This window comes from Coccinella septempunctata, chromosome 9 (genome assembly GCF_907165205.1).
Source record: "Coccinella septempunctata chromosome 9, icCocSept1.1, whole genome shotgun sequence".
NCBI classification, from domain to species: domain Eukaryota; kingdom Metazoa; phylum Arthropoda; class Insecta; order Coleoptera; family Coccinellidae; genus Coccinella; species Coccinella septempunctata.
In genome coordinates, this window is record NC_058197.1 from 8003881 (window position 1) to 8023141 (window position 19261).

The following is a 19261-nucleotide window of genomic DNA, read 5'->3' on the forward strand; positions in this document are numbered from 1 at the left end:
ACTGTAGGTAGCGCCGTTTAGGAATTGACAGTTGTCAAATGATATTTGAAAATAATTTCAATGCATTCCTATGACTTGCGAATGTGCTGTATTTATAAGCGATTATTGGTGTATGAAAATGTATTACTTTCGAGAAAGGTCGTACAACATTCATTTACTGAACATGTCGTTCAGTTTTCTGTACGGACAATCAAGAACTACAGCTAAGAATTCGGTGTTGTTGGACTATCACCCTTTGTTGTTGGAAATTGAGGCAGAGCCAAATCAGATGAACATTCGGGATGGATAAAGCTAACAGTTTTATGGCAACTTCAGCAATATTTAAGCAATAAAGGAACTGTATTGAAAATACGTAATGTGAATTGTGAGCATGTATTAAGAAACAGAAATATGTTAATCTGTTCTTCAAATATTCTTCACAAGTATAGTGAAAATTGCGTTTCAGTCAACTGAATATATTGAATATTTCGCCAATCAACTGTGTTTTATTGAAATCATATTGAATCGCCTTCCTCAAGAATACAATTTGTCAAACAAAAATTATCTTGAAGAAAAATAGATGTACTCCTTCGAATCCTTCTATAGTGTTGAAATATCTGCAGATTCGTTTTTACAACGAAAATACAAGTGTAAATCACTAATATTCGTTAACAGCTGATTCTTTGATGGATCAGGAACACAGAGATGACTGTAATCTGTGATCGATATAAACGCAGAACAAAATAAAGCGAGAGAGTATCATTACATTTTCTTTCATATAACAAGGATAGAACATGGTGGCGCCGCCACGAAACGAATCTCTTATTTTCGATTTAGTCTAATGTCATTCCATTCAAAAATTGACGAGTGCATACACCATATTTTTAGACATCTTAGGTGAAACCCCTCATTCTATGGTCCAATCTCCAACCAAATAATATGGCCGTCTTTAATTTTTGATTGACAATTTTGATGTGGGCATGACCAATGGGGTATTGAGGAATATACTTTATTCAGGAACGAACGAATGGTTCTAAATGTGACTGGGTAAGTCCAGCTATATTTTATGTCTAAATTATTCGTCATTCCTATTCTATAATACAATTAAATTTGAAATGTCAAAAACTTCAGTAGTGTCTCCTGTCCTGCTTTTATGCATGTAAATTTCCATCATGTATGAGTTGTTTTTACTCGAATGTTTCTGCTGGTTTTTAACAGAAAAATTTACAAAAAATCCTTCTCAAGCAGTAGTTGGGAAGCAAGCTTGCTGTATCAGCCCAAGCACTAACGTCTATCACTATTCTGTACGCAGTGATCATTTTTTACCTTCAGATCATAATAACCCAAGAGTACCTACCCGTTTTAACCGTCAAGCTGTCCCGAGTTTTTTGCAAAACTTACCTTTGGATTTCTCGAAACCTGCTTGCTTTATCGAGCATGACTGACTGTTGATTCTAGTCAAAACAGTTCTGATGACAATTTGAATAACGATAAAGCTGCTATAATTCTCTTACAAATTTCTGTTTTGAATACTGCAGATTCTATGATGAGTTACCAAACTAATCCAGAAATGGATTGAATACAATGTAATATGTTGCTTCCATACAAGTTTTAAGTCAGAGCAAGCAGAGACAATCAGACAACGGAACGGGCAATAGGGTGGTGGGGGTGCTAGAAAGGGATGGTGGAGGCTGTATACCGGAGGAGTGGATGTACCAAGTAATCAGTTGCTACGTGCTGCAAATATTGTGTTGTGGTTTAAATTCTATAACTTTGATATTATCGGATTATCGTTTCATACTTACATATTTGTTTCAGTTTTGAAGACGAGATGAACAGAAAGGATTGATAAAATTGAAGTCTAATCAAAATGACTTGAGGAGAACAGTTCAAATCCGGAATTTATTGAAGTCACTTGTAGGAGAACGAAAACAAGAAAATCTTACTCAGAATTCTAAAAATTCCGAAACTTGTGCTGAAGTTAACCAGGATAATCGTAAACAAAAAGATGTAATCACGCAGAAATCAAATTCCGATGTTGGAGAAAAGAAGCCGGATGTGTCGAACGGAACTCTTAGGAAACGTTTGAAGAGGTCTTTTGTTCTGAAGGAGATTCTGAACATGACATCTATTAGAAGAAAACAAGATCCTAATTACCAGCTTTTTCAGACTAGACGAGTACATTGATATTAAGAAGAAGGAGACACCTACAAAAGCAAAACGTTTTGTAGGATTTGTGACACCATCCCGCGCTTTATATACAAAATGAAATATTAACTTTGAAAAAAAAAATCAAGAATTGGTAGGTGTACAGAACAGACAACAGTACTGTTTTAAGTACAATGCACAAAAAATTTCCACTGAACGCTCCTTGACCTGCGATCAAGGAAAATGGAAGGTGTACAGAAAAGACAAGAGTAGGTACTGTTTTAAGTAATTCCACTCATGTAGGCTGTTTACAGATTGGAATATGTTATTTTTCGACTCATTTCAGAATTCAATCGAGAAAATACTACGATTTAAACCTTAAAATAGTAAATCGATTGAATGAAACTGATTTAATCTGATGCATGTTCAAAAAATCATTCACTTCCTTGACTGAAAAACTTTCTTTTGATAAATACAAAAAGAATTCTTCTGTAAAAAACCCAGAGCAATATCATGGAAACCATAAAACTGCCATAATTAATCTCCGAGATAACTCTTTCTTGATAAGCAAATAAGAACCCTATCCAAAACCATTGAACTAGGTGCAAGAAAATATTTGTTAATTTGATAGGGTGACAGTTACAATATAACTAATACAATAAACCACCCCTTAACGTTTCCGCCCGCAACGGACCAATTAGGTAATTTTCTAAAGAAAATTACACAACACTACGAAGTTTCGAATGGAATATGAAATTGGTGGTTTAATGAATGATTAACTGGAAGAAATGATTATGGATGGCGGCATATTTAATGATAATCTAAGATGCTATTCTTCACAGTGTGAAGAATAATGATGCTCTTAGGAGCACAATTGAGCTCATTAGTCATTACGACCTTATCATAAAAACTCATAAAGAAACACACACAATAAAAAACTAGTTTCCTATTTTTCTCATATGATATAAGACGAGTTTCATTTGGTTCCAACAAAGATCAGAAAACACATCATAGCCAACATAAATAAAGCCACTCATTTTTCAATTTTATTTGATTGTAGGTACACCAGATGTATCACATCAAGAACAAATGATTCAAATATGTAGATATTGAAATTGATCCGAATAATCATTACAACGTGGAGGAAAGTTTCCTCGATTTCATAAAGACAAATGAGCCCATTAGAGAAGGACTTACCAAAGTGATCGAGGAAAAACTGAAAGCAGATGGATTCATAGAAAATATCAGAGGTCAATCCTACGATAATGCTGCAAAGATGGCAGGTGAATACAAACGTGTCAGGACATAGATGTCCTGAAGAAACTTAATGACGAGGAATTGAAGGATTCAGATGTTGCCAGTCTCGAAAACCTTTGGTCCAAATATCTTTTCCAGAAAATAGCAAACAGGGGGAGCAAAATGAAGTATCCATCTTCTTGCAGTAAATGAGCAAATCTATTTCCATTTGGTGAAATCCTCACAAACCATTTTTTATCAAAATGTCGACCTATATTCTCCTATATTAGATGCAGGCGCATATATTCATATATATTATGTAACTTCATTAAAACTGCTTGATGCTTTTATATGTTTATTCTACATCGCTTGATGACGAAATATCGATAACGGAAATCATAAGTGCGATTAAAAATATGAAAAATGAGAAATCACCAGGTCTAAAGGGCGTTCCTTCGGAGATATCCAAAGACGAAGACATTGTCAATAGTCTTCTAGCTCTATTCCGCAAGATCTGGGAGCAAAGAGATGTTCTCTATAAGAACAAAGGCGATACGTCAAATTGCAACAATTACAGGGGCATATCGTTGCTCAGCGTGGTCGGCAAAGTTCTCTCGAAGATTATGGCTAATCGTCTGATTCCACTCTTATAAAAGCTGTTACCTGAATCCCAGCGTGGCTTTCGCCCAAATCGATGTACGGTGGACCTAATTTTCACACTGCGACAGCTGCAAGAGAAGGCCCGTGAACAACAATCAAGGATCTATACAGCCTACATCGATTTAAGTAGGGCCTCCGACTCGGTGAATCGGAGAGTGCTGTGGAAAATCATGGGACGTCTTGAAGTACAGTGTGTAAAAGCCTTCATACCAACAACACCGCTAGAATACAGCATAATGGCTCTACAACCGACAATTTCTCAACAAACTCTGGAATAAAACAAGACTGCGTGTTAGCGCCTTTAGTGTTCAATATTTTCGCCATAGCTGTCTCGATAATTGCTGACTTGAGTATGACTGTAAGAGGTGTTGCAATAAGATTCAGATTCGATGGAGGCCTATTTAACATGAAGCGCCTCAGAGCAAAAACCCGTTCAAAGTTTATCACGGAACTTCAATAAGCAGACGACTGCGCACTTATCGCTAGCAGCCCAGAGGATCTACATAATAATAATAATAATATAATACAATATATAATAATATAAACATATATACGAAGCTTTAGGCCTTAGACTGAACATCGGCAAAACCAAAATCCTGATAAGTCCGCCAGAAAGCCTTCAAACACATATCATCCTGGAGAATGCAACTCTAAAACAGGTCGAGCAGCTTCATAAATACTAGGGCTAACCTAGACACGGAAATACGCAACCGAATCAATTCTGGGGCATTCTGGAAGCTAAAGAACAGATTGTTTCAAAATCACGACCTCAATCTGAAGATCAAGCAGTCGTCCTCCCAACGCTTCTTTATGGAAGCGAAAGCTGGACGCCCTACAGGCGACATATCAAACAGCTTGAACAAACGCAACAACGTCATCTAAGACAGATAATGCACATCAGATGGTTCCACAAAATTTGGAATGCAAAAGTTTTGCAACGTGCGAGTTGTACAACAATTGAGACTCAAGTAACGAGGATTCAGCGGCCACATTCTGAGGATGCAAGACACAAGACAAGTTTAAGGGTACACTACATCAATCCCTAAAATCAGTTAATGCCAATCATAACTGGAAACAACTAGCGTTAGACAACTCACAGTGGAGGTCTATGGTGTACAGTTATAATGGAGACACGAGAAGAATACAGCGGCGGCCAGATCTGGTTGGTGACTATCCATGCCCGAAGTGTGAAGGGATCTGTAGGTCACGGTTGCACAATCGCAATTAGCCTTAAGAAATTATAGCTTTGTTTTGGTTGCGAAATTCAGAACGGTTCTCGGATGGTTCTAATTCTGCGCAGAACTGATGCGCCGTGGAAGCATGGCTATGAATTATTCCAAAACAGTTCTGGAAGTCATCAAACCAAAACACAAAAACAGCTAATGAACCATCGAACGGAGATCTGTGTTTCAGCGCCGATATTTGAACTTGGGTAGATTACCATCCCTGAAATAATAAACCACACCCAATCCTCCGCAAGCATTGTCGCCTGAATAAGAAAAGTTTAAGTTGCCTTAGCCTTATTATATTAATAATAAAAATAATAATTTATTCATGATGAGTGATGGAAGTAAGTCTTATAGAGAATTTCATGTGAAATGATTATCAATACTTGATATTTTTCAGATGTTGTAGAATATATTTCTTTGGATAATAATTTGGAGAATTATTTTTTTAAAGCAGATATAGAAATCTAGCCTTAATAGATTTATACAAAATTAAAATCAAAAGTGGGAACGCTGGAAATGAGACCGAACAAAAAATTATGGGAAGTAGTTGCTAAGGAATTGGTCACCATTTTTAAGGTTCCAGTAACTGCGACCAAGTGCGAAAATAGGTGGAAAGTGCTGGAACGCAAATATAAAAAGTGCGTCGAAAATAATAATATGTAGGACTGGCAGGGCTGTAAGAATTTTCGAATTCGAAAAAGAATTGGACGAAATTTATGGGTAGAAAAAAATATAAAGCCAATTTTACTCTTGAGTAGTACAACGATAAATAATCCCCAAGATGTAGCTGCACCTCCATCAGCTGAAGAACCTGTTCCAGGAACATCTCAAGATTCCCAAGAGGACACCCCATGTCCCCCATGTCTGCCCAGTACATCGCATGATAAGGAAAATCCTGGGGCTGGAACGGCGAGGGCAACATCAAAGATCGTTAGGAAGAAGGAAGGACAACAACCTCTTCCTACAAAAAAAGAAATGACATTCTTGTGGAGATGAAGAATGACTTGAAAAGTTATTACGAATCAAAGAAGAAAATTGATCTAGAAAAATTGAAGATATCAAAAAAAAAAGCTTGAAGACCGAACAAAAAAAAACAGAACTTCTAGAGCGATATCTCAGAATTCAGGAGAGCGTAATAACTTTTCAAGAATTCATTTATCCACAAGAATGATTTATGGCTGTGAAAAATTTTGTCTACAAAAGTTTATCTCCTTGTTTTAAATCTATTTTTATATCATAATCCTACGTTAGTGATTATTTATCCTCTCTTTTTAATTGTGTTTTTATTATATTTTTCTTTTTTTGATAACTGTTTTTTTAACCTTAAGTTTTTGTTTTTTCTTGTTGAATAGAAAATATTTTTTTATTCAACTTAGGGCCGACTGCACCGCTTAAGCTTAACGTTTAAGTGTAGCTTATTTGAATAATCCGACTGCACCGTAGTTTAAGCGTCACCTAAATCGAGATAAGGTCGGCTTATTTTAAGGAGAAGAAAAACTACCGCTTAACTTCAAAATTTTTGAAAGTAATGTCAAATGTTCAAATTCAAAATTTCAAGCACAGTTCGTAGTTCGGCATTCGAGTATTCACTTTTAGAAGTAATTTCAAAAGTTAGCTTTTGTATAGTAGTATAGTCAGAGACAGTGTTGTGATTAGTTATTAGATAGTTATGGAATTTATCGCCAATGATATAATCTGGGAAGATCTTGATGAATTGGAAATCGTTGAATTTGGAATTCCTCGTAGGATATATGATCGTACAGATCATTTCCATAATTTGGATGATTTTACATTTTTCAAGAAATTTAGATTGAGTAAAGAGAGTGTGATGCAATTCTTGCCTTATGTCGAAAACCATATAAGGACCCGAAATACCATAGAGCGGTGCTTTGGTATATGGAAAAGACGATTTCCAATCCTAGCATATGGCTGTAGGCTTAAAATGGAAACAACTATGGCAATTATTATAGCCACAGCCATACTACATAATTTTGCAAGAGGATTGGGTGAAAGTGAACCAGATATTGATGAAGAATTTGACGTGGAGGAATTACATCAGATGATCAGAAATGGGAGTATCCCAAATGTTCCTGAAAGCACTGCAACAGCGAGCAGTATTTTATTTCGTACAAGGCTCATTCAAGACTACTTTGGGAATTTATGTTTTTACTTTTGGAAATTTAATAAATTGAATAAATTTATTCAGGTTTACTCTTTTTTTTATTTCTACAAAAAATTAACAAGTATTGTTGAATAATTCGAGATTTTTCAATTTCTTAATCTGCAAGTCCTTAATTTCTAGGTCCCTCTGCAAATTTTTCATTCGGAGCTGATGCTCAGCCTCCTGTCTTTCATCTTCCCTTTTAGATCTCTTGAGTTCAGTTTCCAAGTAAACTTTTTTTAAATCCGCCACTTCGTGATATTTTCTCGATAAGTCACTTGTATGTACCGCTTTCACTACACCAGGACGTCTTCTGGAAATCTACTTTCCAGATTTTTCACAGAGCCTTTTTGTTTCTGATAGTTCTTTGGAAAGTGGAGTTCTCAAATTCTGAGCAGTATGATGGAAAATATGACCTATTCTATGGTGGATTGCAACGTCGCACACGAAATCTTATACCGTGCTATGGCTTAGTCAAGCGCCACTTAATTTTCTACGGTGCACTTCAACTTTCCCTTAAAATATAAGTGGAGCTTGGCTAAGCTCCACTTAGAAATGTGTACGGTGCAGTCGGCCCTTAGGCTTTTGATTTACCTCTACTCACTTTTAAATATTTGCACAAAGTCTCAGATGTCATGGTAACATGATCACATCTGTAATCCAGCTATCAAAGAATAGTTCAAATCTGTGCACATTCAACACACCATTTGGCAGATATAAATTTAACCGAGTCCCGTTTGGGCTAAACAATATTCCTGAAATATTTCAAAAGAAAAACATAGAAATATTTGGTGACATTCCAAATGTCAGCGTTTTTGATGACATAATTATATATGGCTCAAATGAGTCTGAGCATGACACTGCATTCAAAAGATTACTTGAAAAAGCATTACATTATAATATAAAATTCAATTTCATCAAATTACAATACAAAATGGCTGAAGTAGAATTTTTAGGTCAAAACATTTCGAAACTTGGAGTCAAACCCTCCCAGAAAAATATAGAAGCTGAATTGGCAATTGAAACTCCGTCTAATAAAAAGGATTTATTGAGAATTTTGGGATTGTTCAAGTTTTTCTCGAAATTTATTCCAAATCTGTCTCAGTTGACTTACAACATGAGAAATTTAACTAGCAACAACATTACTAGCAAGGTAACGGGTTTTACTGGCTCAAGGACGTAACTGACTCGCCTGCGGCTCGTCAGTTATATCCTCCTCCATTGGCCAGTAAAAATCCTCTTACCTTGCTAGTAATGTTATATACTATTTCCTGTTATAATAGGACTCATGATCTTCTGTTGGTTTGTCAATTCTCACATGACTGCCGTCCACACAACAAAGCACATCAGGAAATCCCATAGAAGCAAAATCTTCCATGATGAAATTTTTTTCTTCCTCTGAGGGCCATTTAATAATCTCTTTGGACTTATTACTTATAAAACCGCTGATATTGTCGATAATGAGATATAGGGTGCTCAATGCGATATTAAAACGATCAGCTACCACTCGAAAGGATGCAGCTTCATGTGTAGCATACCAGCAGAAAACCCACATACATTTTTCAGCATCAATTCTTGAAAAACCAGTATCTTTTGTGGGATAGTATTCGCTTTGAGCAAACTCTTCAGCCAAATTGAACAAAACACTTCTTGGCACTTGGAAGTGCTCCTTAAATTCCTTGTCCGTGTATGAGAGAATAATGCTCTCAGCATACAATTCGTTTTTTGGTGATGTTCCAGAACTTCTGGTAAAATGGTCGCCAAAAAATTATCCTCATCATCAGAGGATGATGAACTTGAACTAGATTCAAATAAAAGATTCTGAAAATAAAAAAAAGAAACAGTTGACCAAATATTACTCAGACGTTACATGGACTACCTACCTCCATGGGTTCTCAAGTCACACAAATATCAGACAATTAAATATATATTGATTATAATAATACTTACAAAGAAATCCTCTCTGCTAATTAAAACTTTCGAAATTGACAGAACTTTTCCCGCTTGTTTATCTGCTACACGTGCGAAGCCAGAACTACCTGATTCCAAAACGGTTCTTAGTCAAACGTAGGAACCGCTTTCACCGTTCTAGGGTGGTTCGGAATCGATCCCAAAGAAACCAAAACAACCGTGTCCCGGTTCCGGAACAGTTCCAAGAAAGTTCGAGATTAACCAAAACACGGCTTTATGACTGCGCATTTGCGAACGGTTCCGAACTGCGAACCAAAACAAAGCTTATAAGTCGTTCTATTTTTCAAATTTTTTTTGTAGATTTATTCCCGGTAACGGGATACAGCAATGAATGAATGAATTAATTAATGGGGGTTCATCATTCGAAGATTAGAAAATTTTGTGTACTGAATATATGGCTTAGGGCCGACTGCACCGTACACATTTCCAAGTGGAGCTTAGCCAAGATCCACTTATATTTTAAGGGAAAGTTAAAGTGCACCGTAGAAAATTAAGTGGCGCTTAGTCAAGCGCCACTTAATTAATAATCCATAGCACGGTATAAGATTTCGTGTGCGACGTTGCAATCCACCATAGGACCATAGGTCATATTTTCCATTTAAGATGAAGAAAAATGAGTTTTTATATGAAATTCTCTGTTCAGTCTGCTCATACCGGCAAATTCAAACTATAGATAGTTATTAGCAAAGATTATAGAGTAGAAAGATAGGAAACAAAGCGACTAGGGTGATGTGAGCGCCATCTGTGTTTGAAATGTGTTTTTAAGACTGGTTAAAATTTTAATTCGAGGGACATATGAAATTTTGCGAGATGTCAGAGTTATATGGCCATTTTGATCAAACAAACAGATTTTGAATGTTTTGATTCTCGTATCCTCGTATCGCCTTTTGTTTTTCGAGCCCGTTCTAGTTGCTGATTATTGAAAATTTTGTCTAATTTCTTGGCGAAAACCTCAGAATATCTTTCGAAAATTATTGTATGGTGAAGAAATGTGGATCAAATAAAACGAATTTTACTAAGGAAAATGGGAATGTAAGTATCAACTGGTAACATGTGACTCGGTCATTCATTGATTTTTATTTTCAGTGCTACGAAGTGGATAAAATTTTCAGGGCGTAAAGGCCTGCAAACACTACTGACTACACCATGTGCAATGAACATTTTACTGTAGAGTCGATTGAGAACTGTTCATCCACGTAAATTGTTGTATGCATGAAGCATCCCTTACATGAAGGGCTCATTTAGGGGAAATTATGACTTTCACACGTCCATTCAAAGATTCTCAATTGCCTTCAATATATTCAGAAATGCAAAAGTTTTATGGATTTCGATTTGGGAATCGGGTGACTGTAAAATTGTTGTTTGGAAAGTCAAAGTTTTATGAAACCTTCTGTGAGTGTTCATTCGTCAATCAATTTGTATATTGTATTATAAAGAGACCATACCATGAAGAAATCATGAAAAAGCATGAAGAAATTATACTGACGGGCTTGAATACAAGGCTTGTATACCTCTGTAAGTTTTTTTTTTCAATTGTGGTTCTGAAAATTTTGTAAATCATATGTAAGTAACGAAAATGTGTATCCTATGACGGTTAATTGAATATTGGTTCATATCAATTTCTGCTATAAATTGTGAAAATTCAACTCAGTTCATTAAGTCGAAACGTTTTCACAGAAAATACACCTTTCACGTAACTATAGCAGATAACCATGAACTCTTGTATCCTAGTCAAAGCTCAATAGAGCTTTGACAATTTACAAGAATTTGAAATTATGGACAACGAATACGTTGTCCATAATTTCAAATTTTTGTAAATTTTTTATAGATTGCAAATAAAAATTTATCACATCCAACAGCGTATTTCATTGATACCAATCGATTCCTAACAATATTCAGATGAAAACTAACATCCTGGTCACAAAACAAAACCATCCTGTTGTTTTGTCGCTCAGGATGTTTGTTTTCTAGTCTCAACAAGGTCAATATTGAAATTGAATACAAGGAATAGAATTCGAATTTCGCGCCCCTAAATTTTAAAAGAGAAAACTGTTATTAAACAGTTCTTCTGTATTGATAATACGTTTTCAACGCCATCTCATTGTCAAATGTGTTTTCACTGGCCAAAATGTAGTCGGTTTTTAGTACTAGCGATATGAGGGCGTTTCCTATCTTTCTACTCTGTAATCTTTGGTTATTAGTTATCTACTACGGTCTTCGCAGCTTATAAATATATGAAAGCTTTTGAGAATATTTTGGAAATGGAGAGTGAAAATAAACTGTTTCGAAATAAACTGTTTCGAGGTGTGAATTATTCGCACGCGGAGAAACAGTTGCTGTTACAATTAGTGAGTAGCGAATAACATGTAATAGAGAATAAAAAGACAGATGCGCAATCCTGGAGGGAAAAAGATGGTGCTCGGGAAAAAATTACACGGCAGTTCAATAGTATGTCTCCAATGAAAATATTTCGTTGCAAAGAATATTTAAAAAGATGCTATGAAAATAAAAAGAAAGAAGTGAAGAAGTTGGTGGCAACACAAAAAAGAAATTGTATGGCCACAGGGGGTGGAGGAGCTATGAAAATAGATGATCCGTGCGCCGAAATTGTGATGGAAATCACCAATAAAAAAACTTTAATGGGCATGGAATGTGAATTTGGAGAAGATAGAGCTGGTCCTTCCAGGGAGTCAGAACTGGAAGAAGGAGAAGTTGTCACAATACACCCCGAGGAATTGGAAAATCAAGAGGAGGTACGTTTTCAATTTTGGCATTTCTGGGATATTTCATGATGTAATTTTTTTTCAGGAATCTATCGACTGGAGCCACCATACTGCTCAGAATTTGAGAATTCCACTTTCCAAAGAACTCTCAGAAACAAAAAGACTCTGTGAAAAATCTGGAAAGTGGATTTCCAGAAGACGTCCTGGTGTAGTAAAAGCGGTACATACAAGTGAGAAAATATCACGAAGTGGTCTTATATGGGCTTCATTATAAAGATGTTCTGCTATTGAGGTAGGTGTCAATAGATATTTCTTTATAGGATAACCACTATCACCTGTTCAGAAAAAAAAATTGTTAAATGCAATAATTTATTCCATATTCATTTTTCAAACTTGCCTAATATTATGCAGTCATCAAAATGCCCATTTTCAAAAAGCATGGCAACACGACTCGAATTGAAAATGGTACTGTCATGCGCTGATCCAGGCCATCTCCCAACTACATTTTGAAATTTCAAATCTGCATTACAGAAAATATAAGAAATAATATCAAAATAGATAAGATCATAATGGATTGAAGTTGAACCTATTTTGTGATATTCATCGATTTACTCTAATTGTCTACGTAACTTCACTAGAAACGAAAATATAATTTATTAAAGTCTTATTTGAAAATCTTGAGTCACGAGGTATCATTTCAAATATAAATTGAAAACATTGTTCTCTCCATTGCAAATCAATTAGGATATTTAACTTTACTCAAGAAGGGAAAAATTCAACGCTTTATAAATGCATCAAAAAGATATAAATAACAGCTATTTGATTCGTCATATTTAGGATAGCAAAGAATAAGTAGTCACTGAAGAACACACACTATTAGAATTAATTCATGAAGGCATGTGAATGTATCCAAGAATGCATGCTCATGCAGTTAAGTAAGGGTGAATTCTATGTTTTTTTTTCCATCGAATACCGACTTCGAAAAAAAAAACATACCATTCAGAACTAGGAGCGAAGAAACTGAATGCTTTCGTTCCAACACATTCTCTCGATTAAGGACTGTTTTTATTTCGATTATACAAAACAAAAATAGAAGCGAAACATCCAATTAATTTTTTCGATAAACTATAACAGAGATGTTGACCTTTACGGATTCTTCTCTAAATAAGTCATATGTTCATTGTATTAATTTGATTGATTGATAATTGTCTTCATAAATACTTGTCATCAAAATTTCGTGAAGCTTTTGTTTCTAAAACAGTTAAAATGATTGAAATCGGCAAAATGAGATGATGATAATATTTCGATGACGACGTTACAATTATTTTTTAAGGCTCTGTATGAGAAGACGAAGATGAGAACTGAAATTGAAAATTCGTGGAAACTATTCAAAACAGTTTCAGGCAAAAATAAATCGAGTAACAAAATTTAGGAATTCCTTTTTGAACTGACCGAAAGTTTTTCATTATTTGGATTTATGATTCCATAGTTATAATGGAGACTCGAGAAGAATACAGCGGCGGTCAGATCTGGCTGGTTACTATCCATGCCCGGAGTGTGGAAGGATCTATAGGTCACGGTTGGGTCTCTTCAGTCACAGGAGGGCACACAGGAAGTAGCCCTAAGAAATTATAAGTTTGATCGCACCGATTGTTTTGTTTTTGGTCTTTTTGTAGATTTATTTTCGGTAACGGTATAAGGCAATGAATGAATGAATGAGTAGTGCATATAGACGTAATATCCAACAACAAAATGAACAAGTGCGAAATAATCGATATATACTTTCAAAAATTGTTGAGTTTTTAGGGGTTTGATAAATTTCAGTACTGAATTACATGCAGCACTGAAAGATCATTTTGAAATATCTAATGTATTAAAAGGAACCTCGAAAACGATTCATAACGAATTATTAGACTGTATGTTACAGGTGGCTCGAGAAAATATAAAAGAAGAAATCTCAAAAGTTCTGTTATGGCAGATGAAACTACAGATGTAGCAATTTTTCACAAATGGTTGCATTATTCAAATACCTTTTGACAGATGGTACACCTTTAGAACGTTTTTGTGCTTTTACTAATCCTACTAATCATGATGCTGAAAGCCTTTCAGAATGTATCAAAACTGTTATTTCACAAAGTTACGATGGTGCTAGTGTAATGAATGGATGTCATTTAGGTGTTCAAACTATTATTAAAAAAGACTACAAATACGATAGGTTCACTGTTACGCTTACCAATTAAACTTTATTTATTTATCATTTTTCTCAAATTTAAGTAATATTATATAACAAATTTTTTCCTCATTCTCCTCAATGGGTAGCAGTTTTAGATGAAATTGTTGGGCAAAGAGTTCCTAGATGGAATTTCAAAAGCAGAACTGTAATGGGTACTACTCACGAGGCGCTTTCTCGGGATTTACGTGTCGGGACCAAAGAGTATCAACTTGATACTCTGTGATTTCTCGCACTCGGGCAACCGAGAGATACTCTTTGATGCTACACTCTAAGTGGGCTTCCTAGATGGAAGCCTGACTTGAACACAGTGTTAGTGAAAGCGCCGCGAAAAATGGAGTCCCAGGAGGGCTCCGTGTTAAGTGATGAAGAAGGCAAAGCAAGCCGAAGCATCAAAAGATCTAGAACCAGCGACTCGGAAGACCCAACTTTCACGCATCCGACCACCAAAAGAACAGTAAAAAAAAATTATATATTAATGGAAATAACAATTCCGAAGGAATTGTCGTTCCAATAGTGTGAGTTAGTCATGAACTATCATAGGAAATCCCAGAGAATTCGAAAAATTCAAGTGCAACTGTAGACCGGTTTCGGGATCATTTTCCCTCGTCAGTACAGTATAGCACTGAATCCAGGGGCTTGACACTTCCTTACCCCCACCCCAAATACGGTTTTTAGTTCTGCAATCAATCGCTATGTGGCACTGCATACGAAAATATATTATCATATTCTCCACAGATTACTGTATTCTGACATATTGGATTTGTGAACGCCAACAGTGTCAATGTCAAAATGCTTTAATGCAAATTCTTGTTTACAAACGAGATCTTATACGGGAGTAAATTAAAAATACCCATTTATTGAACTCGATAGATTTATCAGGAAATCAATTTTCTTGTGAGAAATATTTGATTCAAAGAACCACGTAATTATAACATTAATCGTTTATACTTAAACCAATCCAACCAAACCCTTTAAAAATTGTGTTAATGGAAATGAAAGTAAAACTGTGTAGTCAGTTATTAAGCCACTCCGTGGGGTCAATGATGAAGCTCATTTCTCAATGGGGTAAGTATTTTTTTCAAACATAATGATACAAAAATTTACTATTTTCCTTTTTAGAAATCAAGCATCCGCTTCAGCTTCACAGAGAGGCTATCGACACTGCTGACTTTATACTATTCTTGGATGAGTTATTTGATTCGTTGAATGTATCCAGAGCTTGGACATCCACTGCGAAACTCTTAAAGAAGACGGTTAGTATTCAAACAGAACACAATGTTGTTTGGGAGCAGGCGATACAAATTTTCAACAGTATTTCATTTTATTGCCCTCGAAAGAAAAGATCCATTGTGGTGCCCACTTTGAATACTATAGTGACAACATTGAACGCATCCTTTACCTTACTCAAAAACTGTTCAATGATTATCACTTTAAATATATTCTAACTGGGGCTTTCAATCATGATTGTTTAGTAAACTTTTTTGGGTACATTAGAGCACATGGAGTAAGGAATACTAACCCAAATGTTGAACACTTTATTTCATCATTCAAAACTTTAGTCATATAATTTCATGTCGGTGCATTCCTGGTGATCTAACTGTGAGGAAGATAAAACAGGGAGTCGTTGTTTAGAGACTTTGAAATCTTTCCTGCAGGAAAATATAAAATCCACATAGGTCTTTGGGCAACTAATTTTTTCTTTTCCAAATTATTCATGCATTCTAAGCTTTGGCATGCTGTTTTTGATTTCTATTGCCGACTCCCAACAAACATTGTGTCCTTTTTGGATAATGTTGAAGATTTCTGAACATATAATAATTTCAACCTCATTTCCTATGAACAATATTATTACTGTTTATTATAATTATTGTCTTACGAAGATATGTGACCCTATTGACATTTTACCTCTGCTCATATATTCATTGCCATAATTATAGCTTATGTATTTCCATATTTTTTTTTCCTGTGCTGGGTATATCAATATATGTATATTTTTCATGACAAGTTTTATTTCTCCTTAAAATTCGCCCTAATAATCCATATTATACTATCGACGTCTAAAATACCAGTGAATGGGCTAATTTAAATTTCGCGCCATGCGATTGCAGTTTCCAGTTATACCGACATTTCTCCCGGTTAGTTGGGTGGCAACCGCATGGGGGCGCTGAGGGCGGGATAAACTGTATTTTGCATCGTAGAACGTGAGTGTCAGATCTATTCTACTCTGTAATCTGTGACTGAATCTCTCGAGTGGAGGATGGTGGTCTTATGCGATGTTGGGACGCCGCTTTGAGATATTCTCATCACGATACGCCACCTGTCACGCAAAGACTGAACCAAACCTCACTTTCTCTGCAGACTCCTACAACAGTTCATGGCTCCCAAGTTCAACTACTTCTAAGGCTAGGAACATAGTGAAGCGACCAAGAGGTGCGAAGAGAATAGCGGAGAGGATAGCGGCAAATTCAAGCGAATATATTGTAATAGAGTAGTACATAGTGCCGCGGTCTCGATCGCAATAGCGCGAGGCGGTTAAGCGAGGATAGCGGCGCGATCGGGGAAGTTTGTTTTCTTTCGACGCCGCGCGGTTGCAAGTAGGTGAATAAAAATGGATATCGAAGCTTTAATAAGTTCTATTTTCGTGAAGAGTGCTTTGTGGGATTCAAGAGACGCCCAACATCGTAACCGATATGTTTTGGACAAGTTATGGGATGATGTTGCCAATGAAATGAAACTAACAATTAATTGATTTATATTTTATTCCGACATACATAATGTTTAAAGGTATCCCTAATTAAAGAAGCAGTGGCAGTTGGTCTGTTATTTTCGCGCTGTGCCCCAAATTTGTTCGAATGTGATGGAAGTTGTTCATCATCAATAGAAATTCCTTCCTTGTCGATAATTATGTTGTGCAAAATGCATATACATTTTATCACCTTATCTGCTGTCTCTGGAGATGTTTCTATTGGTTTCCAGAGAATCCGAAACTTGGCACTTATAATTCCAAATGCACATTCGACTACACGTCTGGCTCGTGAAAGCCGCATATTGAAATATTCTTTCTCGGCATCTAAGTTCCTCCTATTGAATGGTCTCATTAAATTATTTAGTAAAGGATAAGCTTCATCCCCAATGAAAACATAAGGTACAGTTATTGCAGATAAAGGTAACATAGCATCCTCAGGTATGTGTAGACGTTTATTTTCCATCAGATGGAAAAGCGATGAAGATCGGAATGAACCCCCATCACTCTGCTTTCCATATCCACCGACATCAATTATTGTGAATTTGTAATTAGCATCAGCAACAGCTTGCAACACAATCGAAAAAAATATTTTGTAATTGTAATACATACTTCCCGAGTGATGGGGACATTTTATACGAATGTGTTTTCCATCAATTGCCCCCAGACAATTAGGAAAGTTCCACCTTTCATAAAATTCTTTCGCAATATTTTCAAAATCATTTTCAGTAGGAACTTTCATATGGACTGGTTGGAACGTGTCCCAGATAACTTCCACTACTTCTCGAACGATTAATGACACAGTTGAGGCACCCATTCGAAAAGTGAAACCAAGTGTTTTGAAAGATGATCCAGTTGCCAAATATCTGCAAAATAAAAAAAAGTTTGAATGCTATCCTTACCAAATTTTTTATTCCAGAAAACGTTGTTAGAACAAAATGGAAGAATTTAAGGGATACGTTTCGTAAAGAATTAAAAAAAATGCCTGTGAAGCGATCAGGAGATGGAGCTTCGTCTTGGAGGTCATCTTGGCCATATTTCGACAACCTATACTTCTTAAAAGATCAATTCACGGCAAGAAAAAGTACAAGTAATTTGCCCGATGGCGAAATCTTCGATGAGGATCTTAATTCTCAATTATCGAATGAAGAAATTTTAGATAACGTAGATCCTCCATCGATGGTCGATATATCACAATCCTGTATTAATGAACCCTCCACAAGCACGCCATCGGTGAGCAATTTTTCAAGAAAAAGGGAAAGTGATCATAATGATTGCCACACTCCTCTTGCGAAAAAAAAATAAGAGGAAACCAACCAACGAGTCAGAAGTTTGACCCGCTTTCATAAGGTTAGAGGAAGAAAAAATCAAATTGTTAAGTAACCAGAAGAAACCACCAGATGAAGATGAATGTTTCTTCGAAAGCCTCCTTCCTCATATAAGGACACTCAGTCCGAGAAAAAAAATGCTATTGAGGATGAATATACAGAAAGAAGTTTATGACTGCGTTTATGGAGGTCAGCAAAGGACACAATCAACCAGTTCTGTACAAAATACACCGGAGGAATATTCGACATCTACATCCATAGCATCTTACATAAATCATTTTTCTGATGAATCTTTTCAAAATTTGTAAAATTCAAAAAATACTCAGTAGCATTTACATTTTTCATTCTTGTTCAATTTGGATCCATTCCTGAATAAAATTATGAGGAATATGTGTTTACTCACCTCAAAGTTACCACCAGACGTTCTGTGGGAGTGATAGGGTCGCGAATGAAATTGGTCCAGTTTTTCATTAATTTGGAGTCAATTTTTCCCAAAATGTAATCGAACGTTTCAATCTTCATACGAAAATTTGAATAAAATTTTTCTGGATGCTCGCGTAATTCCTCATACAAGTGATGAAATTCACCATGTAATTTTCTGGATTTATTGATTTCATGAACACTACAAGTTCTTCTATTTTCATCTTTTTTATCACATACCAGAGTTTCAGTGACGAATTTTCCAACAGCATGAATTCATTTGAATCCATTATTCGAAATCGCGCCACTTCTTGACTTCTTTAATAATCAAACTCGACTGCCGCTTTGCTTTCTTGGTCGCCTCACTATACGATGACACCTCGTCATCGCCGCTACTCTCGGGAACCGCTATCCTCTATCCTAGCCTAAG

The 19261-nt window shown here is 35.9% G+C and overlaps 1 protein-coding gene across 1 annotated transcript; it reads left to right on the forward strand.

Moving 5' to 3' along the window:
• The first annotated feature begins 11834 nt into the window (after positions 1–11834).
• LOC123321081 lies at positions 11835–18798 on the forward strand. Its single transcript, XM_044908585.1, has 5 exons — positions 11835–12137; positions 12193–12337; positions 16947–17083; positions 17930–18373; positions 18441–18798. Exons 1-5 carry the CDS (start codon positions 11835–11837, stop codon positions 18717–18719), a joined length of 1308 nt encoding a protein of 435 aa, XP_044764520.1. The 3' UTR covers positions 18720–18798.
• The last annotated feature ends 463 nt before the right edge of the window (positions 18799–19261 follow it).